Raw genomic sequence first — 15,593 nt, 5'->3', positions numbered from 1 at the left:
ATTCAGAGCAGTTTGATTAATGTGCCTACCTGAATATTTTTTTTCTTTCAGCTCCTGAAACTCTGATGAGAGCCTTGGAGCTTTTGAATTACCTGGCTGCTTTAAATGATGATGGAGACTTGACTGAGTTGGGATCCATGATGGCTGAATTTCCATTGGACCCACAACTGGCTAAAATGGTTATTGCAAGTTGTGACTACAACTGTTCTAATGAGGTCCTATCTATTACTGCCATGTTGTCAGGTAATAGCAGAGAAAGAGATACTAAACAAAATATAAATCTTCAGTTTGGGGAAAATTTGAGTTTGCCACATCAAAACCATAAATAATATACATATTTCTAGTAAAATTAGAAATGTCTTTTAAACACATACAGGTGTTTAGTCAATCATTATGGGCTTACATAGAGACCTTGAAGCTAATGAATAGTAATGTTAAGAAATTAACATATTAACAATAAAATAGTCAAGTAGTTTGCTCTGAACTTCAGGTAAAAGTGTGTGTATATATATAAGTTGATGGGGGGGTGGAAATCAGGCTAGTGGAACAGAGATTTCTCTTCAGGCTCATAGTCAGGACCAGGAATGTCAGCTCAACCACTGTTTTTAAGGTGGTGAAATCTGTTTTTGTATTGTGCATTCTTCTGCACTTTGATAAATCCCAGTATTTCCAAAACTATTACAGTGTAATTTATATTAAACCATAAGGTCGTACATGAAATGATGATACATTCTTTCAGTCATTAAGTGGTAAAGCTGAAGAACAGTCAATTTTGTAGGGAAGAAAAACTTTGGGGGAGGTTATATATTTATAAGAATTAATTTATGTGCACAGTTGTACTTTGCTGCTGCTTTCTGTGAATAGCACTGCATCAAAGCAGAGGTGCTGCTTGAGAGAGCTTGATGAGAGAGAAATATTATCAAGCAAGCAGAGTATTTAATTTCCCAGTTATGTAAAACTGACTTAATTTTATAGTTAGCTGTCATAGGACAAGCAGCAATATTTAGCCTGTTACGAAAATGGGGATTTCTTACAATTACTCTTTTGTCTTTTGGGTGTGCAATTTTAGCAGGCTCTGCACAGTGCAGGTGTGCTGCTTACATGTTTAACTTGGTTGAGTAGATTAAAAAATACGTTTTGGCTAAATGTAAAATCTGTTGCTCCAGTTTAGCCTTACACTGTGTTAATATGAAAGTTTTTAAGCACGAGCTAAAATGTTTGTTGCAGAGTTATGATTGTTCAGACTCAGAGCAGATGGGCAGGGCAGAATCATCGTAATTATTTTAATTAAATGGTAGGCTTAATTGCGGAGGTGGTGGTAGGTTGGTGCCTGTCTTTGTCTTCCCTTTCCCTCTTCCCCCAAGCTCTACTACAGAACAGTGAGCCTAGTATTTTTGTCTGTGGTCTTAAACTGATTTGTCTTAGTCCTTTTTCTATTTACTTTCTATTTCCCAGGCCATGATACTTTTTTTTTGTTGTTGTTGTCGTTTTAAGGCACAATAAATGTCATAGATTATAGAATGAAAAAATTCTTTACTGTGAGGGTGCAGAGGCACAGGTTGCCCAGAGAAGCTGTGGCTGCCTCTTCCCTATCAGCATTCAAGGTCAGGTTGAATGGAGCTTTGAGCAACCTGGTCTAGTGGAAGGGGCTGGACCAAGATGATCCTAAGGTTCCTTCCAGACCAAACCATCCTATGATAAATAAGGCCTTTTTGATTTTTTTCTTTTTTTTTGGGTGGGGCGTGGGAGGATTGGAAGGATTGAAGGTGGGTAATGTGTGGGTTGTAATCTAGCTCTGCTCTTAGCAAAAAAACCCTCAAAATAGCCAAAACCCACTTTTTTTTTTCTTTTCTTTTTTAAACCAGTGGCATAACTGCATTTTATGGTGTCTTAAGTCCCCATAAAGATTGTCAGGCTCTACTAGCAATCCATGTATTAATAGTGTGGACTGAATGGAAAAACTAGGTACCAGAAGAGAGCAGAGGATAGATTGAATAAATAGGCAGATTAAAAGGTCGTACTTCATTTTGTAAGAGTTGTGGTGTGTTGCTGTGGGGTAGAAAGTGCTATTACTTACTCAAAGCAGTGAGTTAAGCCAGAGTAATTTTGAATTTCCTTTTACTAGTCTGAGTTTGAAATTAAAATATGCTTTATATTTTCTCTGCTTTCACATGCAGGGCTCAAAACATAAGGTGTTTATTTTGCACCTGCATTTACATTTTCTTTAGTGTGTTAGTCTTGATTTGTTACCATGTGATTCAGTGTTGCAGTGTCTATTTTCCTCAAGTTCCATCCAGTATTCAACTCAGCATATTTCTGAAATACAGTGTTTGGAGGCTTTTAATAGGAATTTAAGAATAAAGTAAAACTAACTCCCCACAAAAAGGTCCTCATCTGTTAGCACCCGATGAGGTGCTAAAAGGTGTTCTCATGAGATTGGTGGACTTTAGTTCTGAGGAGACTGATGTAGTCCCAAGCAGCTGGAAAAGGATAAAGGATTTTTAGCATCTTAATTTAACTGAAATTAAGAATTACATCTACTTTAAAACCAAACTGATTTTGTTTTCTACTGTAGATGTCTAAAGTGAGGCTCTCATACTTACCTCTTAGTATTACAAACCTATAAGAATGACAGACAATGAATTAAGCTGGCTGCAATACTATTTGTGGCCTCTGGTAGTCTGTATTTGGAAAGGGAACTTTAAAACACATTTTTTTGGATTCAAGTCAGACTGAGTCAGACTTACGTAAGAGTATAATGATGGAGAAAGCTCATCACATTGCGGGGGTGTTTTGTTTTTGTTTCAAGTAGTGCCAAAGGACAGTTTAACCTTCCACCACTACCGCTACCATCACAACCTTTAGACTTATTAATGCATTCATTCACATGTTTCTGCATACCAGTGCTGATAACAATACCATCTGGGGAAGAGGGCTTGACTTTACTGCTGTGTTCTGTCTGGTAGCAGACTTCTGATAAATCTCATGTTTGTTTAGACTGTACTAGTGCAGTACAGTTTCAGAACTATTTTCTTCACTCTGTCCTTAGAGGCTTTCTGAGAAAGCAGTTGCAATTAAAGCATTTGGTTACATGGGCTACTAACTCCTGGTAGAGCTATCAGCACTGGGTCTTGAGCCAAGATCTGTTTAGCTTTCCAGTATACATAGACCACCTTGATGGCCTTCAGACTAGAGATTTTGATGCCTACATATAGTTCTATTTAAATAATCAGGTACTCTGTAGCTTTGAAACCCTCTTGTCTTACAGATGTGGTTAGGTGTTGATGTACCAAATCATGGTAGTAAACAGTCCAAGATGCAGTTGGAGGCCATCCTGCCCTGCCCTATGCTCTGTGAACTGACCTAGCTAGGCCTTGTTCCTCTATCTGTGAATGCGTGACTCATCGATATGGGCGTTTGTGTTGGGCCCATACCAACCTTGTTTAGTCCCACAGTGTTTTGTTCGCCCCACGGAAGCAAAGAAAGCAGCAGATGAAGCCAAGATGAGGTTTGCCCACATAGATGGAGATCATTTGACGTTGCTGAATGTCTACCATGCTTTCAAACAAAGTAAGTGTGCACCTGCTTTAGCAAAATCATTTTAAATAGTTTGTGCTGCCAGCTTTTGTTTTGGGTTCCAGGGACAGATGAGAGGTGTTGGCTTGTTTTCCAAGCCATTCTGTTGTGATCTTAAATACTTTTTCGTTTTGAGTATGTAAAAGTTAAGTGCCCCTTGTCTTTGGGATGGAAGCAAACCCAAAAAACTAGCCAAGATAATCATGTAATAAACTGATGAGTGTGGAGGCAAGCCAGACTTCTAAATCAGCACTGGGTAACCTTGGACAGAAGGAAGTAAACGTGCCTATAATTAAGAAATATTGGAAGTTTGTTATCTGACATTAATTATACCAAAATCTGCTTAATTGCTTAATTTTCAGGGAGAGCAGAGCAGAAAATACAGTGAATTTGAAGAATATGCTTATAGAACCAAAGCCTTTTTAATATAGCTAGAAATTCTGTAATAAGGCCTTGGGATGGATTGAGAGGCAGATGGGTGATGCATCAACAAGTAGTATCTTTGAAGCCCTATGACAAATTTTTTCATTTTCCTCATTTCTGTGTAAGGCTTTTAGGGAAAATATGTGGTCCTCCTCAGCACTATATTTTAGCAGCTTGAAAAAGATGGGAATTAAGAGGGGGAAGCTAGGAAAAATGGCTACATAAGTGGTATGCTTTTTTAACAATGACTTACCCTGGTGGTAAGGAAAAAGATTACTCTTGACTGCCAATCAGGTTAACTTGAGTGCTCCATTTGCATTTATGTGTAAGCAACAGAAAAGCAACAATCTTATCCTGAGTAAAAAGAAACCAAACTGGGTATCACTTTCTGCTGCAGCTTTGATGTAGAAATTTTGCATTGAAATAATCTACCACTTTATGTGGTAATTCTAAATAAATCTATTTTCAGAGAAAAAGTTAAAAGTATTCACAGTTGTTTGAAACAATAGCTGAGAAACTTATACTAAACAACTGGGAGTTGGAGGCACCTTTGCTTGTGTTTATTAGCTTTTTAGTGAACAGGATCTAGTATGTCTTGTGAATGTGTTTTGTGGGGGGAGATATTTCTGGAAGCCACTGCTCTCATGCTCAGATTCCTGAGGGATGGAATTATTTGGAGAATAATCTTTTGTTCAGTTTCACTGTGAAATTGAGTAGGATTTCTGGGATTCAGGATCAGAAGAGAAAATGCTGCTACTGTTTAGAACAATATAAACCAGTTACAGATCATCTAACATGCACAGTTCAAATGGTGCAAATGCAGTGGTACTTCAGCTGTGATTCTGCTGGCTGGTGTACAAGAACTTCAGCATTCATACTTAATTTTAAATATATTCCGTAATGTAAAGCACAAAAAGAACTTAAACATATTCCTTATTGTGAAACCTTTTCAGTGTGAGTTAATAATAGTCTCTGTACAAGAGATACTTTAAGTTGTGTTAACACTGTTTTTGTTGGATTACAAAGTGACAAAAATTTAGAAGAGCGTCTCTTCAAAAGCAGCAATTGGTAGGGAGAATGGGGTTTCTTGGTGTTACACATGCGCTTGGGTTTAAGGAGGGTTTATTTTCTCAAATGCAGTGTAATTGTGTACAATCTTCTTGTGGCCATTGCACGCTTCAGTTAAAGATGGTGCAGTGTTCCTGAATCTCAGTTACATTTTACAGGGCTGATTGGGAAAATGATTTCTGTAGTTGTGGGTGTGATTTTTACATTTACTGGTGGGGATATTTCAGCCAAACATCAGTGATTGGGTGTGTATTGGGGGGGGGAACGGACAGGGGGAGCTACTTTGTCCTGACCACATGCTGCCTGACTAGAAAACAATTTGGGCAAGTTTTACCTATAGTGCAAGAAAATGACTTAAGAGACCAAGAACTCTTGTCATATATGAAAGCTTGTGGATATTTTTTTTCTGAATCATGTGACTGATTGATCAGTTGTTGTTTTACTTACTTGCTCTAATTGGATGGAATACTAATTTTTGATTCACGTGTTTTAATGTTGCAGATCATGAGTCGGTTCAGTGGTGTTACGACAACTTCATTAACTACAGGTCCCTGATGTCTGCAGACAATGTACGCCAACAGCTGTCACGAATCATGGATAGATTTAATTTGCCTCGTAGAAGTACAGACTTTACCAGCCGAGACTATTACATCAACATAAGAAAGGCATTAGTTACTGGGTATTTCATGCAGGTATGTATGCATCCTTGCAAGGAACATAGCTCGGTGTTTAGGTGGCTTTTAATGTTAAGATGGTTATTAGAATTTATCAAAACTTTATGGACGTTAATTAAATTATATATGACTCTGTTGCATCTTAGTCTTTGTTGGATTACTTAGTTTTTGCTCCAGTAGTACATTCTTTAGGCAAATCTTACGTGGTAGAGAAGTTTTAGGCTGTGTTCCTCATACCAAAACACTATTTCTGACATGACTAATCAGGAGTTGGCTACTAACTTGTTAATAACTGGGGAAGGAACTTAATACAGCATTTCAAAGTAACTGCAGAAATATAGTTTTAAAATTATTTGTAATCAGATACAAGTAGGGGAAATGTATGTAAATATTAATTATATGTAGTCCTTGTAGAAGGAGAGTATTTTCTTTGTGACACTTTTCCATATTTATATTTCACTTTAAAAGTATGTAAGTCACAAGTATTAGAGCAGGTCTGTACTCTCAAGATGTATGTAACTCATTGTTTGTAACTCTCTTACCTGTTGAACCAGGATGTATGGAAGCCAGTCTTCACTGCTTGTTGCCTGGTTGCTTTGCATTTCATGTTAAACATGTCTCCAAGCTGGAATGCAGGCTGAGGTTTTTCTTTGGGTGGTGTTTCTTGTGTTTTGGTTTGGTGTTGCCTTTTTTGTTTGCTTTGTGTTTTGGTGGAATGTTTTGGTGTCATTGTCCCTTAATGCTGTGATTTTTCTGTTCAGTGTTTATCCCTGGGGCTAGAAGAGTCCCTTTGCTGGCTTTAGCACATCCAGGAATACAGAAACTTTAATGGGAGTCACTGTGTTCAGTCCTTGCTTTCAGCACTTGTTTTCTTCATCTTTCTTGGGATGCCTTAGCACACAGTCCCCCTGCACCTTTAATTCTGTAAATCTTTTCAAAGACACTCTAGTCTCTGCTGCTCAGGAGGTAAAGATCTTACTTTACTACTCTATTCACAACAAAAATATAGGCTCACATGGATGAAAATGAAAGCTCTTTCAGAAGTCTCCTTGGCTTCTATGGCCAACAGGTTGTCTGCTGACCCTCTCACCCTCATTGTCTTTTTGAGCTGAATCAGGGGATAGCTATCACAAACCTGTTGAAGGCATTTGGAGTGGAAGCCATTTCAACAGTTTCTTTTATCCTTTGATGTGTTTGAGACCATTTTATTTTGTTTTCTTCTTTGACTCTTTAACCTCCATGACAGTGTGCTACCTGTTTGACCTTGACTGAGCTCTCTCATGAATTCCATGTTGTTTTGAATAACTTCCAGTAGAAAACTTAAAATATATATACTTAAAAGTGATGTTTACCAGCTGTTGAAGTACTTAAAAATGCAGTCTGTGTGCACATTCTACTCTCTATAAGCAGGTATTCTGGCTCTGCCATTTGGGGCCCATGTTCAGAAAGCTCTGTAAGGAAATTCATACATTGTTCTTTGTTCTCTTAGTACAGAGTGTGAGTAGAGTACCAAGTCTGAGCACTTGCAAAGTGTGTGCGTGCCCTGTAAATATATATTATATATATAAAATAAGTATATAATATAATAAGTATAGTCTATGGGCAGCACGTGGCAGAAGTTGTTTCTTCAAGCTTCTTAAGCTTTAAATGGAGTGGTAAAACCAGTAGCGGCCCTTGTTCTGAAGTAGTTCTCATTGTTTTATACTTTGGTAATGACCTCTGTGTCCTAAAAAGAGTCACCAAATCTTACTGTAGAAATTCCTGTAGTAATCGGGACCTATGGTTGATGTCAGGGTCTACATTAACTATTAAAATATAGTGCAAATTATGTAATTGGTGTTGAGTACTGTAAATTTGCCTTCAGTTGTGTGTCAGTGACTGATAAATGTGGAATTTCTGGTGATGATGCATCATCTCTTTACCCTTTATATTTAAATACAAACTTGAATTCCAGTAAATCCTCAGACAAGCAGAAGGAGCAGTAAAATAAGTTAAAATCACCAACAATTCTGCATGCAGAAAAACTTCTGGAAGGATAGGTGCTAACAACAAGTTAAGTGTCTTATAGAATTCTTGTGTCCCTGGTTTCTTCTAGTTTTTGTTATGAAAAATGCTTACTGACTTTTTTCAGTAACTATTTCTGTTGTGCATCAGCATATGCAAAATATGTAAAACAGCAGGAATAATATTTGTAGAATCTGCTCATTTAAAAGTACACCACAGAAATGCCATCTTCTGAATACTTAAGTGCTAGATATATCCTGCCTTCAAGGGGAGGGATTGGAAAATCGTACAACTGTAACATATCTGTAATTTGGCAACAAAACTCAAGAACTAGTGATGTAGATGATTAATTGCTCAACAGAGGTAGGAAAACTAAGCTTATAATTTCTAAAGCATTAATAAACGTGTAGCTGAAATAAGTGTGGAAAAGACTAAGCAAAAGAAATTGTTACAATTGAATTTGAAAAGGCAAGCAAATGCCAGAGTAACTTAAAGATGGGTCATCTTCATTCTAGTGATTTTTTGAGTTTGATATTGCTGGTTTTCTTAAGCTTTTGTTGTTTTATTTCTGCTCTAGTACTGAAGGCAGAACAAGACTATATAGTTGGAAATTTAAGTTAGATTTTAAAGATTGATCAAAGTCCTGTGGTGTCTTCAAATCAAAGCTGGAACCTTTTTTGGAAAACATGGCTTGGAATCACAGAATATATCAGGGTCATTAGAGAGGATGAATTTCAGTGGTGTGGTGCTGTACAGGAATTTAGATGTCAGTACTCTTACGATCTCATTCTTACTGCTGTTCTGTCTTTGGTACTGTTCTGTTTGTAGAATGGTATATATTTTGAAGTCTTTATGTAATCAGGCTCCTACAACAATAGAAAGGTAATAAAGCCATTACATGAAGGTGGTCACCAGTGCAATTAATGGCATTCATTTGAGCTTTATGAATATAGAAGAATGGTTTAAATTTTTAATAGTTTCAGAGACACTATCGCATGCTGTGCAAGCAGAAATCCAAGCAATTGACAGTGCTCCTTTGGTGCATGCTACCATTCTTGTTTCAAAAAGACAAGATACAATAATTTCTGTAAGCTGTCAAGACCAGCATGCCAAAATCTGTAGCCTTAAATCTAAAAAAAGTTGGATCTGGCAATACTCTTCCTGCTTTTGCACTTTTGAATGCATTTGGATTGACAGTATTTGATTAAAGACCCCTGGTCGGGCTCTCTAGGTTCAGTGACGTGATGGAGAATACGTAACCATGAGCATGCTTAAAATTTCAGAGGAGGGTGTGCTATTCTTGATGAAATTATGACATCCCTGAAGCCTCTGTTAGGAGAACGTGAACTAAAATGTTTTCCTATGGTGGCCACTGTTCCCATGGGGATTTGTCATATTGGTAACTGCCTTGTAATGGTTTCTAAGTGATCAGCAGGTGGCTTTTTTTAGTCTGTAGAACAGCCTGGGCTGGCTTGGCTCCTTATGATCCTTTGAGAGTTGTATTTGTGTAGTTCCTCGTAGTAGTCAATAGTGTTAATAGCTTTTCTCTCCAATTACAGCCCCATTCCTCATTCAGGTAGAATAATTCACAAATGTGTTGTACTAATACATGATGGACTCCTTGATGATTCCAGGGTTTAGGCGTGTATTTTGCTTACTACCACTGCTCATTGAAAAATTAGCCTGTTTGTAAGATGCTGCAGGTTCTATGGAAGCTCATGATTTTTATGCTCTGAAAAACGTCACAGAATCATCATCGAAGGATTGGTTCGGGTTGGAAGTGACCTCTAGAGGACATCTGGCCCAACCATCAGTAGTACATTTACAGGCATTGGGGTTCAGGAGTGTAGGTGCATATGCTGCCTCCTATGGGTCGTTGTTCATTCCCTTACATCAACCTTGCTGCTTGCCTGAGCCCTAAATTCTTGTAGCTTTGTGATCTGGCAAGCCACTTCCCCAGTTAGAGAAGCGGCAGAGCTGGTGCTCAGTCAGCTGTGCAGGAACAGCTCTGGCCAGGAGGGAGCAGGAGGATGCAGTAGCTGACTGCTGGAGCATCATGGCCTGTGGTGCAGCTGTAGTGTCATTCTGCATGTTTCATGATGCAGCTGTCATTGCTGGGCCTGAAACTCTTCACCAATCTGTATGCTCACAACAGTACTTTATAGAATCTAAATAGGGTAAGTACTGTAGCTCAGTGTTAGCTCAAGATATAAATAAGTCACAGTAGTATGTAACCACTTAAAAGAGACTTATCCCTCATATCTGTATTCTAAGGAAACATATTTTTCTTAATTGGGGTTATTCCAGTTGCTGTCCTTCCCTCGAAATTAAGAGTCAACTGTACTTCTCTGCAGCATTTTTTTTATGTGAGTATGCTTAGTTAGTTAGTTAGTTCTGAATGTTTTTTCCTTAGTTCAGAATTACACAAAATAAATTAGAAATACAGCTCTTTTCTTTTTCCATGTCATTTATAATGATAGTAATCATATGTATTTGGGAAAACTAGTCAGTAAGACCTCACTGTCTTAATACATCTGAGTGAGACTGAGGTGCTAAAGGTAGATTGTGTAGGTTTAAATTTAACAGCGAGCTATTTTCTAGAATGAAACCTAAATAAATGAATTGTTCTGTGGCAGATTAATGTCTTATCTAGTCTGGTTTGCAGCTATACTGCTACTTAATTTCGCAAGTTTTGGGTCAAATTGGATGAAATTAAGCCTAAATGGTTACAGAGCGCTGTTAATCTCCATTGAAAAGAGCCTCTGTTGACTCCCTGGACTTCAAGTAAGGTAACAGCACTATTGCTAAGATCTTGGGTGAAAAGCTTTGCAGACCATTGAAATACTTTTTTCCGCTCCTAAAACATGTTCTGGATATTAATGGCATAAAATATAAAAGGGAAACACACTCAATGTGTTACTAAGGAGATACTCTGACTTTAAAATTTGAGGTAGCTATTGCTTTAGAAGTCTTGGGGTTTTAATCTACTAGAAAAAGGTGAGATACAGCAAGGAATTAGGAGAACAAGGAAGTACACAGCCTACATTAAAGGAAAGCAGCTAACCATGACCTAATAAAAAATGTGTTTCAACATCTTTCACCCATTGTCCATCCTGCTTAATCTTTTTATGGTATTTGTGTATATGTGTGTATATATATATGTAATGAAATAAGTACTGAGGTCATCTTGAATTGCCAGTATCAAAAGGTTAATTCTGGTTACCTGTTCTGTTAGATTAACTGTTCTTACAGAGGATATCCTTCTAAGGATAGCTGTCTCCTTCCCCACAAATCTTAATGAGCTAGGTATCAGAGCATCTCAGTGAGGGAGGCATTATTCCCTTTCACAGAGCAAGCAGCTTAGTCAGAGAGAGGTTAATTGATTTTCACCAAGGTCACAGCAGAAGTGTGTTGCTGAACCTACATTTTCCAGTTCTGAACCTCATGCTGTAACGAGGCTGCTCTTATTTCTGACATGCCAAACTTTCCATTCCTGCTGGACTGATGTTTTTCAGGCCACTGTGAGAGGATTTACAGAACAATACATGCATCAGTAGAATTAATACTGAAACACTGCACTAATAAGAACTTGAGAATACAGTGTTGTGGCTTTCCAGTCCCATGGTAGCTGCTGTGGTCAAATGCTTGTAGTGTCTGTAGTGGACCACAGTTGACTTTGTGGGATGTTGCAAACCTGTCCAATAGATACTCCCTTTTGATCTTCTCTTTGCTTTGCTGTTGTTCTAATAGTGATTCTTCTCTTCAGGTGGTAACTATTTTTGTATGTTGCTTGAATTGTGTATTAGAGTATACACTTAACCATGGCAGTTAGCAGAAACATCTGGCATCTTGATTGTGTCTATAAAAAAGCCTGAATGGTTGAAGTGGTCAAGTAATGTGCCAAATTTAGATGAGATTTGAAAGTTGGGATAGTGTGTTGTGTGTAGAACACTTGAGAGTCAGCTTGAAATCACTTCACTTAAAAATTGCCTATGGTAATGGAAGAATGTTTGTCCCTAGGTGGCACATTTGGAACGGACGGGGCATTACTTAACAGTGAAAGACAACCAGGTGGTGCAGTTACATCCCTCCACTGTTCTTGATCATAAACCAGAATGGGTGCTCTACAATGAGTTTGTCCTTACAACAAAGAATTACATCCGGACATGTACAGACATCAAGCCAGAATGGTAAGCCAGAAGTCTTAAAACAGTCGTGACTTACTGTAAAGCTCTTGGTTTTCTTTTCTAAATTGAGGCAATTCCTTTCACTTCTCCTGAAGCTAATATTAGAGAACAGTCATGGGAACAATGAGGGTGTGGACTTGAGCTCTTGCAGATGATTAAAGGTTTTCTTTGTGGATACTTGTTCCTGTTTGTGGGAGTTGTGTGTGAAACTGACCTCTGTGCAGTGCTCAGGAAAATGCTTGCCTTAAATCCAGTGACTGTGGTACTCCTGCTAGGAAGGAGCTGCTTGGAGGCGCTAGGTTTGGGGAGATGTCCTAGAACCCACTTGTTTACTTAAGAGATACCCTTAGATGCCTCTGTTCTCAGGGTTGAGGTCCTCTTTTTGCGGTAGATATCTTAAAATTTTTCCAGAAGGATCTGAGCAGGATTCAGTGCTTTCTTAAAACATGAAGGAAGAGGTACAACCTGCCTTGTCCTAATATTTATTTGTCAATAGAGTGTCTACTGAGGAAGTTAAGAGGCCTGATCTGCAGACAAGCAAAGATCTGAATTGTCTTGCTTGTCTTTAAGGTTGTACTTAAACTGCCAAGTTACAAGCTTTGGGGACATGTGAGGCTCTTCAGTTGTTGAAACTGTGCTGTTGTGCAGAAGGAGTTCATAAATTTGTAAGTCATAAAACAGCGCATATACAGCCTGCAGTATTTGAATGGAAAAGATTTTAATCCTTCCTCAGAAATCATTTTCTTGGGAAGCACTGCATAGCCTAAAGGCAGGGTCCTATGGCCTTGGTTGTGTTTTTAAGCTTAAACCAGTTAATGTTCAACTTTGTGCGCATGCACAAATCGGTATTGAGGTAGGCTCTGTTTCCTGTGGGCTTCTACATGAAGCGGCAGCTCTGACTGCAGGAGCTGCTGTGACACATACTGAGACAGCAGTGAGGCCTGTGAGGGACACGTGGCTGAGGAGGAGCTTCTTGTGAGGAGGAAAGCATTCTTGTGAGGAGGATATACTTGTGCACGCTTTCTTGCCTTAGCCTCCGGTGCTGGCACAGGATGGGACTGAGATGTAAATGTGTGTGAAACTTTCATTGATCTTAGCATCACAGATGGGCTGAAAATGAAGGATAATTGTTTCCCTCAGCTGCAGAGTTTCTGTAGGATGCATCTTAAAGTTTGAGTATTAGTAACAAACTTTTGCTTTCTTGACAGGCTGGTGAAAATTGCCCCACAATATTATGACATGAGCAATTTTCCACAATGCGAAGCAAAGAGACAGTTGGATCGCATCATTGCCAAACTTCAGTCCAAGGAATACTCACAGTACTGAATTTATGCTTTGAACTGAAGTTACTCAGAGGACAGCTTTAAGAGACGAAAGGATTCAAAGTTCAAGTTGTGCTCTTCACTTTGGTTCAATAATGGCCTTTATTTGAAAGCTTTTTAATTTTTCTTTACAGTAAATATTCCATTCTGATTTCATAAATTAAACATTTATGCCTCCCTTTTGTGTTGACACTGTAGCTCATACTGGAAAAGCTAATCAATGTTTTGCAGTTTATTGAAAGTAGTTCTATATATAACAATGTTACAAGCATTTCTTTAGAAATGGTTGAAAATGCTTCTAAAAAATGTGATTATCGACCATGGTATGCATGATCGTTGTAATTGTTGACATTCCTTTTAGAAGTTGTGAAATGTTACAACTTGTGCTTATGTAGACACAATCTTCGGCCTCAGTACGAAGGTACTGACTTCAATAAAGTCTATTTATACTAATTTGGTGCCACACTATGTCAGTATTTCTGTTGCTTTGATCAGAAGGTGAGAAGGTGAGGAAATAGGTAGTGCCCCGTGGAACTGCTGCTTTACTGACATGGCAGTAGTTAAGGATTTCAGCATTGAAAGTCCAGGTGCTCCAGCAGCAGGTTATGATGACTTGGATACAGTGTGTGCAGCGTTGACCCCTGGCAGACCTGCTTAAGTTACGTAGGAAGTTGGTTTAAAGATGAGATGCATGCAGATGTTTCTGGAGACTGCTTTCTTCCAACATACTAGATCTTTCTTGGACAGAGCTGTAGTTGTGTCCTGTGCAGTGCCTGTGGCCAGTGAGAAATTCCCCTGCTGGGCAACGTTCAGGTGCAGGTGACACAAACGAGAGCATTAGTGATGCTGCAGGACAAATACTGTTGTGTCACTGTAATTTTGTAGTGATTTTTAGTGAAATACAATTTGAGTGCATTTTCACTTTGGGAAAGCTTAACCTATATGGAATTTGTAGTAAGATTTAATCAGAGGGCTGGAGCACCTCTCCTGTGAAGATGGACTGAGAGAGCTGGGTTTGTTCAGCCTGGAGAAGAGAATGCTCTGGGGAGACCTTAGAGCAGTCTCCAGAGCCTAAAGGAGGCCTACAAGGAATCTGGAGATGGGCTTTTTTTGCAAAGGGCATGTAGGGATAGGCCATGGGGGGATGCCTTTAAATTGGAAGATGGTAGATTTAGGTCAGATATTGGGAAGAAGTTACTGTCCCAGTGTACATACTTGGTCAGATTTCAGTTCCTCTCCCTGAAATAATGAGCTTTGACCCTTTTGACAAAGAGGAGTTGGAACAGCTCTTTATGAGGGAAGTTCTCCCAGAACTGGAGCTGTGCACTGCTATGCTGTGAGGCTGGAGCAACCCTGGGCTGTGTTTGCAGAGCTGGCAGCTAACCTGTTAGGCTGATCTGGGACACTGATCTTTGGGAAATCCTATTTAAATCATAGTAGTTTGCTATGAAATTACTTGGAATTGGTAATTCCAGGGTTGTTTTTTCTTAATTGTCATTTATATAACGGGGAGCAGAGAAGTTTTGAAAACTTTGTTAGCAATGCAAGAAAGAGAACATGTCTGACAACACTTGAGTGAATTTATGCTACACAGTGGGGCTGTGAGCGCCTCCGGTTTTGTCAGTGAGGGGGGGAGTCTCCCCTACTTCAGGTGCTGTGGGATGGGTCTGGACTTCCCTGCCCTATGAAATGGTTCTCAGTAGGAAGAAGGGAGGTTGATCCTGTAAGATACTGAGCTGGATAAATTTGAGCAGTTACAGGAGTGTCCATTTTAAAATATGGGGATCCCGACCTGGAGCAAACTGCTTTCACACTAGTGCTCCTGAGCATGTCAGTGATTTGGATCCCTCCTCAAAGGTACCTGGGGTTCACTCAGTATGTGGGGTTTGCTCCCCCTCCTGCTGGTGGGGCACTCTCTGCCATGCTGGGAACTGACTGCTCCCCAGGTACCGATGTGTCCTGTGTCTGTGCACCTTTCAGCACAAGGGTGCTGCTCTGCTGGCTGCCCCACTTTCCTGAGCACAGTGAGGTGCAGAGGCACAGCCAGCAATCAATGTGAAGCCCCTTGAGGACTCCAGAACCAGGTGGCATAAGCTGTTGTGGCGTTGGTGTTTGCGGATGGGGAGCAGATGGCTGTGGTTACCAGAGGAGATGACACAGGAGGGACTTGGGCCTGGTTTCTCTTTTGTAGCTGTCATACCTGCAGACTGCTCAGGCAGTGACAGCTGACCTGGGATCTGTCCTTGCTATGAGCGATGCAGGCCAAGTCAGTGTCCCCTGGCAGCTGCACAGTCCTCCTTTCTCCCAATTAAGCCTCTGACACCTGTGTAAGCTATTGA

General features: G+C 39.5%; 1 protein-coding gene across 1 annotated transcript in view; it reads left to right on the top strand.

Moving 5' to 3' along the window:
- The window catches only part of DHX15 (DEAH-box helicase 15), a 48,302-nt gene extending 34,583 nt beyond the window's left edge, over window positions 1-13,719 (top strand). The window contains exons 10-14 of the mRNA XM_005142881.3: window positions 52-243; window positions 3,448-3,570; window positions 5,569-5,759; window positions 11,766-11,935; window positions 13,141-13,719. Coding sequence (XP_005142938.1) covers window positions 52-243; window positions 3,448-3,570; window positions 5,569-5,759; window positions 11,766-11,935; window positions 13,141-13,258 — 794 coding nt within the window. The 3' untranslated portion in view covers window positions 13,259-13,719. The remainder of the gene's footprint in view (window positions 1-51; window positions 244-3,447; window positions 3,571-5,568; window positions 5,760-11,765; window positions 11,936-13,140) is intronic.
- Window positions 13,720-15,593: the final 1,874 nt, after the last annotated feature.

Source organism: Melopsittacus undulatus, chromosome 7, assembly GCF_012275295.1.
Source record: "Melopsittacus undulatus isolate bMelUnd1 chromosome 7, bMelUnd1.mat.Z, whole genome shotgun sequence".
Lineage (NCBI taxonomy): Eukaryota > Metazoa > Chordata > Aves > Psittaciformes > Psittaculidae > Melopsittacus > Melopsittacus undulatus.
This window is presented reverse-complemented; position numbering and strand designations above follow the sequence as displayed.